We start from the raw sequence: 12,846 nt of genomic DNA on the forward strand, positions 1-12,846 counted from the left end.
CGCATCAATTATGAAGAGTTCTGGGAGGGAAAGCTAAAGGTATTTATTTGTTTATGTATTTATTTGTTTATGTATTTATTTGTTTATGTATTTATTACTTGCATAATCGAAGATTTTTCAAGTACATTGGTCGGTTCCGTTTATGGTTCTGTCTGTCACCAACCTACAGGTCACAATTCTAAACCGATCGTCACGAAACTTCACCAAGTTGTATACGTCGTCCCAATTGAGAAGCCTATTGATTTTGAGGTCAAAGGTCATCTGGAGGTCAAATTTCTAAAATCGCCATTTTAAATCCGATTGACTTGAAAATTGAATAACATTTGTATATTGAGTCAATAAATTGGGAAATGAACTATTTTTGAGGTCAAAGGTCAACTCAAGGTCAAATGTTTAAAATCAATTTTCATCTAAAAAGCCGTCAATTCTCAACCAATTGACTTGAAAATTGAACAGCATTTGCATATCGAGTCACAAAATTGGGAAAGATACTATTTTAGGTCAAAAGGTCAAAGGTCAACTCGAGGTCAAACTTCCAAAATCATCACTTTTTATCTGAAAACTATCAATTTTCATCCAATTGACTTGAAAATTCAACAGCATTTGCACATTGTCACTAAATAGGGAAACCAACTATTTTTAGGGTCAACTCAAGGTCAAACTTCCAAAATTATCATTTTTCATTTGAAAAATCGTCACTTTTCTTCCTATTGACCCGAGCTTTGATCAAGATTGTCAATTTTAATCTTGATGAAATGGACAATTTGCTGTATCAATGGAATTTTTTTTCTTGGGGAGGAGGGGGGGGGGCGTATTTTGCAAATATCGTGCTCCGCATGACGTCTTCTTGTTTGTTCATTACTGCTGTTTAAACGTTTGATGGAGATTCCGATGGTTTCCTTCATTTTCTGCAGCTGGAAAGAATGTTCTGGCCCAAGGCAAGGCTCATGTGCGATCTGGGGAGTGGTATTCGCTTACTCTCAAGGTTAAGGTATGCCTATAATGCAAAGAACAATTGTATCAATGTCCATATCTTGTGGAAATTCTGCTCTATTCTCCCTATCATTTGCACAAGAATGAACAGTACAAACATACTGTATAAAGCTGTACAGTACAAACGGGCTGTATAAACTGTACAGTACAAACTTACTGTATAAAATGTGCAGTTCAAACGAACTGTATAAAACTGTACAGTACAAACACCCTGTATAAACCTGTACAGTACACGCACATGGTATAAAGCTTTACAGTACACGCACATGGTGTAAAACTGTACAGTACACGCACACGGTGTAAAACTGTACAGTGCAAACACACTGTATAAAACTGTACAGTACAATCACATTGTATAAAACTGTACAGGACAATCATACTGTATACAACTGTACAGCACACCCATACTGTATAAAACTGTACAGCACAAGCATACTGTATAAAACTGTACAGTATATGCATACTGGATACAACCGTACAGTGCAATCATACTGTATAGAACTGTACAGTACAGTCATACTGTATAACCTACAGTGCAAACACACTGTATAAAATGTACAGTACAACCACACTGTATAAAACTGTGCAGTACAAACACTATAAAACTCCAGTACAAATGCACTGTATGAAACTGTACAGTACAAACGTACTGTATAAACCTGTACAGTACAAATGTACTATATAAAACTGCAGTACAAACACTATAAAACTGTGCAGTACAAACACAGTATGAAATTGTGCAGTACAAACACAGTATAAAACTGTGCAGTACAAACACACAGTATAAAACTGTACAGTACAAACACACAGTATAAAACTGTACAGTACAAACACACTGTATAAAACTGTGCAGTACAAACACGCTGTATAAAACTGCAGTACAAACACACTGTATAAAACTGTATAGTAGGTACAAACACACTGTATAAAACTGTACAGTAGGTACAAACACGGCATAAAACTGTGCAGTACAAACACTGTATAAAACTGTACAGTACAAACACACTGTACAGCACAAACACTGTATAAAACTCTACATTACAAACACACTGTATAAATCTGTGCAGTACAAACACACTGCATAAAACTGTGCAGTACAAACACAATAAAACTACAGCACAAGCACACGGTTTAAAACTGTGCAGTACAAACACACTACAAAACTGTACAGCACAAACACTGTACAAAACTGTACAGTACAAACACTGTACAAAACTGTACAGCACAAACACGGCTTTAAAACTGTGCAGTACAAACACACTGTACAAAACTGTACAGTACAAACACACTGTATAAAACTACCATACAAACTATAAAACTACCGTTCAAACACTGTATAAAACTGTACAGTACAAACACACTGTATAAAACTGCAGTACAAACACTAGAAAACAGTACATTACAAACACACTGTATACCCCTGTACAGTGCAACTAAACTGTATAAACCTCTGCAGTGCAAACACACTGAACCTGTACACGACAAACGCACTATAAACTGTACAGTACAAACACACTGTATAAAACTGTGCAGTACAACATACTGTATAAAACCGTACAATACAAACACACTGTATAAAACTGCAGTACAAACACTGTATAAAACTGTGCAGTACAAACTGTATTAAACTGTACAGTACAAAAACACTATAAAACTGTACAGTACAAACACGGTATAAAACTGTGCAGTACAAACTGTATTAAACTGTACAGTACAAAAACACTATAAAACTGTACAGTACAAACATACTGTATAAAACTATACAGTACAAACACACTGTAAAAACCTGTACAGTACAAACATACTGTATAAAACTGTGCAGTACAAACGCACTGTAAAAACTGTACAGTACAAACATACTGGAAAAAAGTGTACAGTACAAACATACTGTATAAAACTGTACAGCACAAACACACTGTAAAAAAACTGCAGTACAAACACAATAAAACTACAGCACAAACACACGGTTTAAAACTGTGCAGTACAAACACACTGTACAAAACTGTACAGTACAAAGACACTGTATAAAACTACCATACAAACACTATAAAACTACCGTACAAACACACTGTATAAGCCGTGCAGTGCAAACACTGTATAAAACTGTACATTACAAACACGGTATAACCCTGTACAGTGCAAATACACTGCATAAACCTGTACAGTGCAAACACACCATCAACCTGTATGCTACAAACGCACTATAAACTGTACAGTACAAACACACTGTATAAAACCGTACAATACAAACACTGTATAAGACTGCAGTACAAACACACTGTATAAAACCGTACAATACAAACACTGTATAAGACTGCAGTACAAACACACTGTATAAAACCGTACAATACAAACACTGTATAAGACTGCAGTACAAACACACTGTATAAAACCGTACAATACAAACACTGTATAAGACTGCAGTACAAACACACTGTATAAAACCATACAATACAAACACTGTATAAGACTGCAGTACAAACACACTGTATAAAACCGTACAATACAAACATACTGTATAAAACTGTGCAGTACACACATACTGTATAAAACTGTGCTGTACACACGTACTGTATAAAACTGTGCAGTGCAAACGTACTGTATAAAACTGTGCAGTACACACACTGTATAAAACTGTGCTGTACACACGTACTGTATAAAACTGTGCAGTACAAACGTACTGTATAAAACTGTGCTGTACACACGTACTGTATAAAACTGTGCAGTACAAACGTACTGTATAAAACAGTACAGTACAAACACTGTATAAAACTGTGCAGTACACACATACTGTATAAAACTGTGCAGTACACACATACTGTATAAAACTGTGCAGTACACACATACTGTATAAAACTGTGCTGTACACACGTACTGTATAAAACTGTGCAGTACACACATACTGTATAAAACTGTGCAGTACAAACACACAGTATAAAACTGTACAGTACAAACACACAGTATAAAACTGTACAGTACAAACACACTGTATAAAACTGTGCAGTACAAACACGCTGTATAAAACTGCAGTACAAACACACTGTATAAAACTGTATAGTAGGTACAAACACACTGTATAAAACTGTATAGTAGGTACAAACACACTGTATAAAACTGTATAGTAGGTACAAACACACTGTATAAAACTGTATAGTAGGTACAAACACACTGTATAAAGCTGTACAGTAGGTACAAACACGGCATAAAACTGTGCAGTACAAACACTGTATAAAACTGTACAGTACAAACACACTGTACAGCACAAACACTGTATAAAACTCTACATTACAAACACACTGTATAAATCTGTGCAGTACAAACACACTGCATAAAACTGTGCAGTACAAACACAATAAAACTACAGCACAAGCACACGGTTTAAAACTGTGCAGTACAAACACACTACAAAACTGTACAGCACAAACACTGTACAAAACTGTACAGTACAAACACTGTACAAAACTGTACAGCACAAACACGGCTTTAAAACTGTGCAGTACAAACACACTGTACAAAACTGTACAGTACAAACACACTGTATAAAACTACCATACAAACTATAAAACTACCGTTCAAACACTGTATAAAACTGTACAGTACAAACACACTGTATAAAACTGCAGTACAAGCACTGTATAAACTGCAGTACAAACACTAGAAAACAGTACATTACAAACACACTGTATACCCCTGTACAGTGCAACTAAACTGTATAAACCTCTGCAGTGCAAACACACTGAACCTGTACACGACAAACGCACTATAAACTGTACAGTACAAACACACTGTATAAAACTGTGCAGTACAACATACTGTATAAAACCGTACAATACAAACACACTGTATAAAACTGCAGTACAAACACTGTATAAAACTGTGCAGTACAAACTGTATTAAACTGTACAGTACAAAAACACTATAAAACTGTACAGTACAAACACGGTATAAAACTGTGCAGTACAAACTGTATTAAACTGTACAGTACAAAAACACTATAAAACTGTACAGTACAAACATACTGTATAAAACTATACAGTACAAACACACTGTAAAAACCTGTACAGTACAAACATACTGTATAAAACTGTGCAGTACAAACGCACTGTAAAAACTGTACAGTACAAACATACTGGAAAAAAGTGTACAGTACAAACATACTGTATAAAACTGTACAGCACAAACACACTGTAAAAAAACTGCAGTACAAACACAATAAAACTACAGCACAAACACACGGTTTAAAACTGTGCAGTACAAACACACTGTACAAAACTGTACAGTACAAAGACACTGTATAAAACTACCATACAAACACTATAAAACTACCGTACAAACACACTGTATAAGCCGTGCAGTGCAAACACTGTATAAAACTGTACATTACAAACACGGTATAACCCTGTACAGTGCAAATACACTGCATAAACCTGTACAGTGCAAACACACCATCAACCTGTATGCTACAAACGCACTATAAACTGTACAGTACAAACACACTGTATAAAACCGTACAATACAAACACTGTATAAGACTGCAGTACAAACACACTGTATAAAACCGTACAATACAAACACTGTATAAGACTGCAGTACAAACACACTGTATAAAACCGTACAATACAAACACTGTATAAGACTGCAGTACAAACACACTGTATAAAACCGTACAATACAAACACTGTATAAGACTGCAGTACAAACACACTGTATAAAACCATACAATACAAACACTGTATAAGACTGCAGTACAAACACACTGTATAAAACCGTACAATACAAACATACTGTATAAAACTGTGCAGTACACACATACTGTATAAAACTGTGCTGTACACACGTACTGTATAAAACTGTGCAGTGCAAACGTACTGTATAAAACTGTGCAGTACACACACTGTATAAAACTGTGCTGTACACACGTACTGTATAAAACTGTGCAGTACAAACGTACTGTATAAAACTGTGCTGTACACACGTACTGTATAAAACTGTGCAGTACAAACGTACTGTATAAAACAGTACAGTACAAACACTGTATAAAACTGTGCAGTACACACATACTGTATAAAACTGTGCAGTACACACATACTGTATAAAACTGTGCAGTACACACATACTGTATAAAACTGTGCTGTACACACGTACTGTATAAAACTGTGCAGTACACACATACTGTATAAAACTGTGCAGTACAAACACACAGTATAAAACTGTACAGTACAAACACACAGTATAAAACTGTACAGTACAAACACACTGTATAAAACTGTGCAGTACAAACACGCTGTATAAAACTGCAGTACAAACACACTGTATAAAACTGTATAGTAGGTACAAACACACTGTATAAAACTGTATAGTAGGTACAAACACACTGTATAAAACTGTATAGTAGGTACAAACACACTGTATAAAACTGTATAGTAGGTACAAACACACTGTATAAAGCTGTACAGTAGGTACAAACACGGCATAAAACTGTGCAGTACAAACACTGTATAAAACTGTACAGTACAAACACACTGTACAGCACAAACACTGTATAAAACTCTACATTACAAACACACTGTATAAATCTGTGCAGTACAAACACACTGCATAAAACTGTGCAGTACAAACACAATAAAACTACAGCACAAGCACACGGTTTAAAACTGTGCAGTACAAACACACTACAAAACTGTACAGCACAAACACTGTACAAAACTGTACAGTACAAACACTGTACAAAACTGTACAGCACAAACACGGCTTTAAAACTGTGCAGTACAAACACACTGTACAAAACTGTACAGTACAAACACACTGTATAAAACTACCATACAAACTATAAAACTACCGTTCAAACACTGTATAAAACTGTACAGTACAAACACACTGTATAAAACTGCAGTACAAGCACTGTATAAACTGCAGTACAAACACTAGAAAACAGTACATTACAAACACACTGTATAGAAAACAGTACATTACAAACACACTGTATACCCCTGTACAGTGCAACTAAACTGTATAAACCTCTGCAGTGCAAACACACTGAACCTGTACACGACAAACGCACTATAAACTGTACAGTACAAACACACTGTATAAAACTGTGCAGTACAACATACTGTATAAAACCGTACAATACAAACACACTGTATAAAACTGCAGTACAAACACTGTATAAAACTGTGCAGTACAAACTGTATTAAACTGTACAGTACAAAAACACTATAAAACTGTACAGTACAAACACGGTATAAAACTGTGCAGTACAAACTGTATTAAACTGTACAGTACAAAAACACTATAAAACTGTACAGTACAAACATACTGTATAAAACTATACAGTACAAACACACTGTAAAAACCTGTACAGTACAAACATACTGTATAAAACTGTGCAGTACAAACGCACTGTAAAAACTGTACAGTACAAACATACTGGAAAAAAGTGTACAGTACAAACATACTGTATAAAACTGTACAGCACAAACACACTGTAAAAAAACTGCAGTACAAACACAATAAAACTACAGCACAAACACACGGTTTAAAACTGTGCAGTACAAACACACTGTACAAAACTGTACAGTACAAAGACACTGTATAAAACTACCATACAAACACTATAAAACTACCGTACAAACACACTGTATAAGCCGTGCAGTGCAAACACTGTATAAAACTGTACATTACAAACACGGTATAACCCTGTACAGTGCAAATACACTGCATAAACCTGTACAGTGCAAACACACCATCAACCTGTATGCTACAAACGCACTATAAACTGTACAGTACAAACACACTGTATAAAACCGTACAATACAAACACTGTATAAGACTGCAGTACAAACACACTGTATAAAACCGTACAATACAAACACTGTATAAGACTGCAGTACAAACACACTGTATAAAACCGTACAATACAAACTGTATAAGACTGCAGTACAAACACACTGTATAAAACCGTACAATACAAACACTGTATAAGACTGCAGTACAAACACACTGTATAAAACCATACAATACAAACACTGTATAAGACTGCAGTACAAACACACTGTATAAAACCGTACAATACAAACATACTGTATAAAACTGTGCTGTACACACGTACTGTATAAAACTGTGCAGTGCAAACGTACTGTATAAAACTGTGCAGTACACACACTGTATAAAACTGTGCTGTACACACGTACTGTATAAAACTGTGCAGTACAAACGTACTGTATAAAACTGTGCTGTACACACGTACTGTATAAAACTGTGCAGTACAAACGTACTGTATAAAACAGTACAGTACAAACATACTGTATAAAGCTGTGCAGTACACACATACTGTATAAAACTGTGCAGTACACACATACTGTATAAAACTGTGCAGTACACACATACTGTATAAAACTGTGCTGTACACACGTACTGTATAAAACTGTGCAGTACACACATACTGTATAAAACTGTGCAGTACACACATACTGTATAAAACTGTGCAGTACACACATACTGTATAAAACTGTGCAGTACACACATACTGTATAAAACTGTGCAGTACACACGTACTGTATAAAACTGTGCAGTACACACGTACTGTATAAAACTGTGCAGTACAAACGTACTGTATAAAACTGTGCAGTACAAACGTACTGTATAAAACTGTGCAGTACACACATACTGTATAAAACTGTGCAGTACAAACACTGTATAAAACTGTGCAGTACAAACGTACTGTATAAAACAGTACAGTACAAACATACTGTATAAAACTGTGCAGTACACACATACTGTATAAAACTGTGCAGTACACACATACTGTATAAAACTGTGCAGTACAAACATACTGTATAAAACTGTGCAGTACAAACGTACTGTATGAAACTGTACAGTACAAACATACTGTATAAAACTGTGCTGTACACACGTACTGTATAAAACTGTGCAGTACAAACATACTGTATAAAATTGTGCAGTACAAACATACCGTATAAAACTGTGCAGTACAAACATACCGTATAAAACTGTGCTGTACACACGTACTGTATAAAACTGTGCAGTACAAACATACTGTATAAAACTGTGCAGTACACACATACTGTATAAAACTGTGCAGTACAAACATACTGTATAAAACTGCTGTACACACGTACTGTATAAAACTGTGCAGTACAAACATACCGTATAAAACTGTACAGTACAAACATACTGTATAAAACTGCAGTACAAACATACCGTATAAAACTGTACAGTACAAACATACTGTATAAAACTGTACAGTACACATACTGTATAAAACTGTGCAGTACAAACATACCGTATAAAACTGTACAGTACAAACATACCGTATAAAACTGTACAGTACACACATACTGTATAAAACTGTGCAGTACAAACACACAGTATAAAACTGTACAGTACAAACACACTGTATAAAACTGTGCAGTACAAACACGCTGTATAAAACTGCAGTACAAACACACTGTATAAAACTGTATAGTAGGTACAAACACACTGTATAAAACTGTATAGTAGGTACAAACACACTGTATAAAACTGTATAGTAGGTACAAACACACTGTATAAAGCTGTACAGTAGGTACAAACACGGCATAAAACTGTGCAGTACAAACACTATAAAACTGTACAGTACAAACACACTGTACAGCACAAACACTGTATAAAACTCTACATTACAAACACACTGTATAAATCTGTGCAGTACAAACACACTGCATAAAACTGTGCAGTACAAACACAATAAAACTACAGCACAAGCACACGGTTTAAAACTGTGCAGTACAAACACACTACAAAACTGTACAGCACAAACACTGTACAAAACTGTACAGTACAAACACTGTACAAAACTGTACAGCACAAACACGGCTTTAAAACTGTGCAGTACAAACACACTGTACAAAACTGTACAGTACAAACACACTGTATAAAACTACCATACAAACTATAAAACTACCGTTCAAACACTGTATAAAACTGTACAGTACAAACACACTGTATAAAACTGCAGTACAAGCACTGTATAAACTGCAGTACAAACACTAGAAAACAGTACATTACAAACACACTGTATACCCCTGTACAGTGCAACTAAACTGTATAAACCTCTGCAGTGCAAACACACTGAACCTGTACACGACAAACGCACTATAAACTGTACAGTACAAACACACTGTATAAAACTGTGCAGTACAACATACTGTATAAAACCGTACAATACAAACACACTGTATAAAACTGCAGTACAAACACTGTATAAAACTGTGCAGTACAAACTGTATTAAACTGTACAGTACAAAAACACTATAAAACTGTACAGTACAAACACGGTATAAAACTGTGCAGTACAAACTGTATTAAACTGTACAGTACAAAAACACTATAAAACTGTACAGTACAAACATACTGTATAAAACTATACAGTACAAACACACTGTAAAAACCTGTACAGTACAAACATACTGTATAAAACTGTGCAGTACAAACGCACTGTAAAAACTGTACAGTACAAACATACTGGAAAAAAGTGTACAGTACAAACATACTGTATAAAACTGTACAGCACAAACACACTGTAAAAAAACTGCAGTACAAACACAATAAAACTACAGCACAAACACACGGTTTAAAACTGTGCAGTACAAACACACTGTACAAAACTGTACAGTACAAAGACACTGTATAAAACTACCATACAAACACTATAAATCTACCGTACAAACACACTGTATAAGCCGTGCAGTGCAAACACTGTATAAAACTGTACATTACAAACACGGTATAACCCTGTACAGTGCAAATACACTGCATAAACCTGTACAGTGCAAACACACCATCAACCTGTATGCTACAAACGCACTATAAACTGTACAGTACAAACACACTGTATAAAACCGTACAATACAAACACTGTATAAGACTGCAGTACAAACACACTGTATAAAACCGTACAATACAAACACTGTATAAGACTGCAGTACAAACACACTGTATAAAACCGTACAATACAAACACTGTATAAGACTGCAGTACAAACACACTGTATAAAACCATACAATACAAACACTGTATAAGACTGCAGTACAAACACACTGTATAAAACCGTACAATACAAACATACTGTATAAAACTGTGCAGTACACACATACTGTATAAAACTGTGCTGTACACACGTACTGTATAAAACTGTGCAGTGCAAACGTACTGTATAAAACTGTGCAGTACACACATACTGTATAAAACTGTGCTGTACACACATACTGTATAAAACTGTGCAGTACAAACATACTGTATAAAACTGTGCAGTACAAACATACTGTATAAAACTGTGCAGTACAAACATACTGTATAAAACTGTGCAGTACAAACATACTGTATAAAACTGTGCAGTACACACATACTGTATAAAACTGTGCAGTACACACATACTGTATAAAACTGTGCAGTACAAACATACTGTATAAAACTGTGCAGTCCAAACATACTGTATAAAACTGTGCTGTACACACGTACTGTATAAAACTGTGCAGTACACACATACTGTATAAAACTGTGCAGTACACACATACTGTATAAAACTGTGCAGTACAAACATACTGTATAAAACTGTGCAGTACAAACATACTGTATAAAACTGTGCAGTACAAACATACTGTATAAAACTGTGCAGTACACACATACTGTATAAAACTGTGCAGTACACACATACTGTATAAAACTGTGCAGTACACACATACTGTATAAAACTGTGCAGTACACACATACTGTATAAAACTGTGCAGTACACACGTACTGTATAAAACTGTGCAGTACACACATACTGTATAAAACTGTGCAGTACACACATACTGTATAAAACTGTGCAGTACACACATACTGTATAAAACTGTGCAGTACACACATACTGTATAAAACTGTGCAGTACAAACATACTGTATAAAACTGTGCAGTACACACATACTGTATAAAACTGTGCAGTACACACATACTGTATAAAACTGTGCAGTACAAACATATACTGCACAATGATTTTTTTAATATCTCGTGTGTGCTGGTTTACCTGATTGGTGCCTCACAGGGAAATACCACTTCCTGTGCATCAGACGGACTTGTACTCTGGCGTGGCCTCACACCTACCGAGCCTACCAACGGCTGGGTCGCCATCGGTACCAAGTCCTTTGAGAACGTCCAGTTTGACAACTTCATGCTCAGGGCGGAATGACGGACTTCCATAAACGTGGTGTTTTTCGGATGAGGACTCGGACCTGCCCGTTCTGATTGCGTTTAACACTAGGAAGGCCCAAACGCTCGTTTTGTCTGTTTCCTCCTGCATCCTCGGTTTGAACAGTCAAAACGACTGCTGAAGTAGTTCTAGTGTTAAGTTATGGACCTTGAAGATCCCTCGGTGTTGCTTGAAATAAGGAAGTAGTTGGGTGCCGCTGCTCTGGCCAAATTCCTCGCTTGGGGGGGGGGGGGGGGGGGGGGGTCGCTGTTCAATTGGTATTACATGCAGGAAGTAGAGGGCTGGGGTGATGGTCTAAATGTGCTTTGATTACCTATTTGATTTCACCATGACCTCTCCTGTAACTGAGGTGTTTTGAATTTTAAGTATGTTTTGTTTCCTCCATACCTCCTCTCCCGTTTTAATGTTTTCAATGGGATGATTGACGTTTTTATATTTGATCGTTTTCTTTTTGATTTTGCAATCGTGTGTTTTTGTTTTTATAATTACAACGCCATGCAAAGTTTCCTTACACCTGTCCATCTTTCTGTCTCTACCCATGTCCAGCCCTGGTCCTGCTCCTCACATGTACAAGTTCCTCATGCATTTGCACCACCAGGCCC

General features: G+C 35.9%; 1 protein-coding gene across 1 annotated transcript in view; it reads left to right on the top strand.

The window, feature by feature from the left end:
- Positions 1–12,755, top strand: part of GALC (galactosylceramidase) — a 105,064-nt gene extending 92,309 nt beyond the window's left edge. The window contains exons 13-14 of the mRNA XM_078772538.1: positions 915–991; positions 12,080–12,755. Coding sequence (XP_078628664.1) covers positions 915–991; positions 12,080–12,223 — 221 coding nt within the window. The 3' untranslated portion in view covers positions 12,224–12,755. The remainder of the gene's footprint in view (positions 1–914; positions 992–12,079) is intronic.
- Positions 12,756–12,846: the final 91 nt, after the last annotated feature.

The sequence above is a fragment of the Myxine glutinosa genome, chromosome 2 (genome assembly GCF_964187855.1).
Source record: "Myxine glutinosa chromosome 2, kmMyxGlut1.1, whole genome shotgun sequence".
Taxonomy (NCBI): Eukaryota; Metazoa; Chordata; class Myxini; order Myxiniformes; family Myxinidae; genus Myxine; species Myxine glutinosa.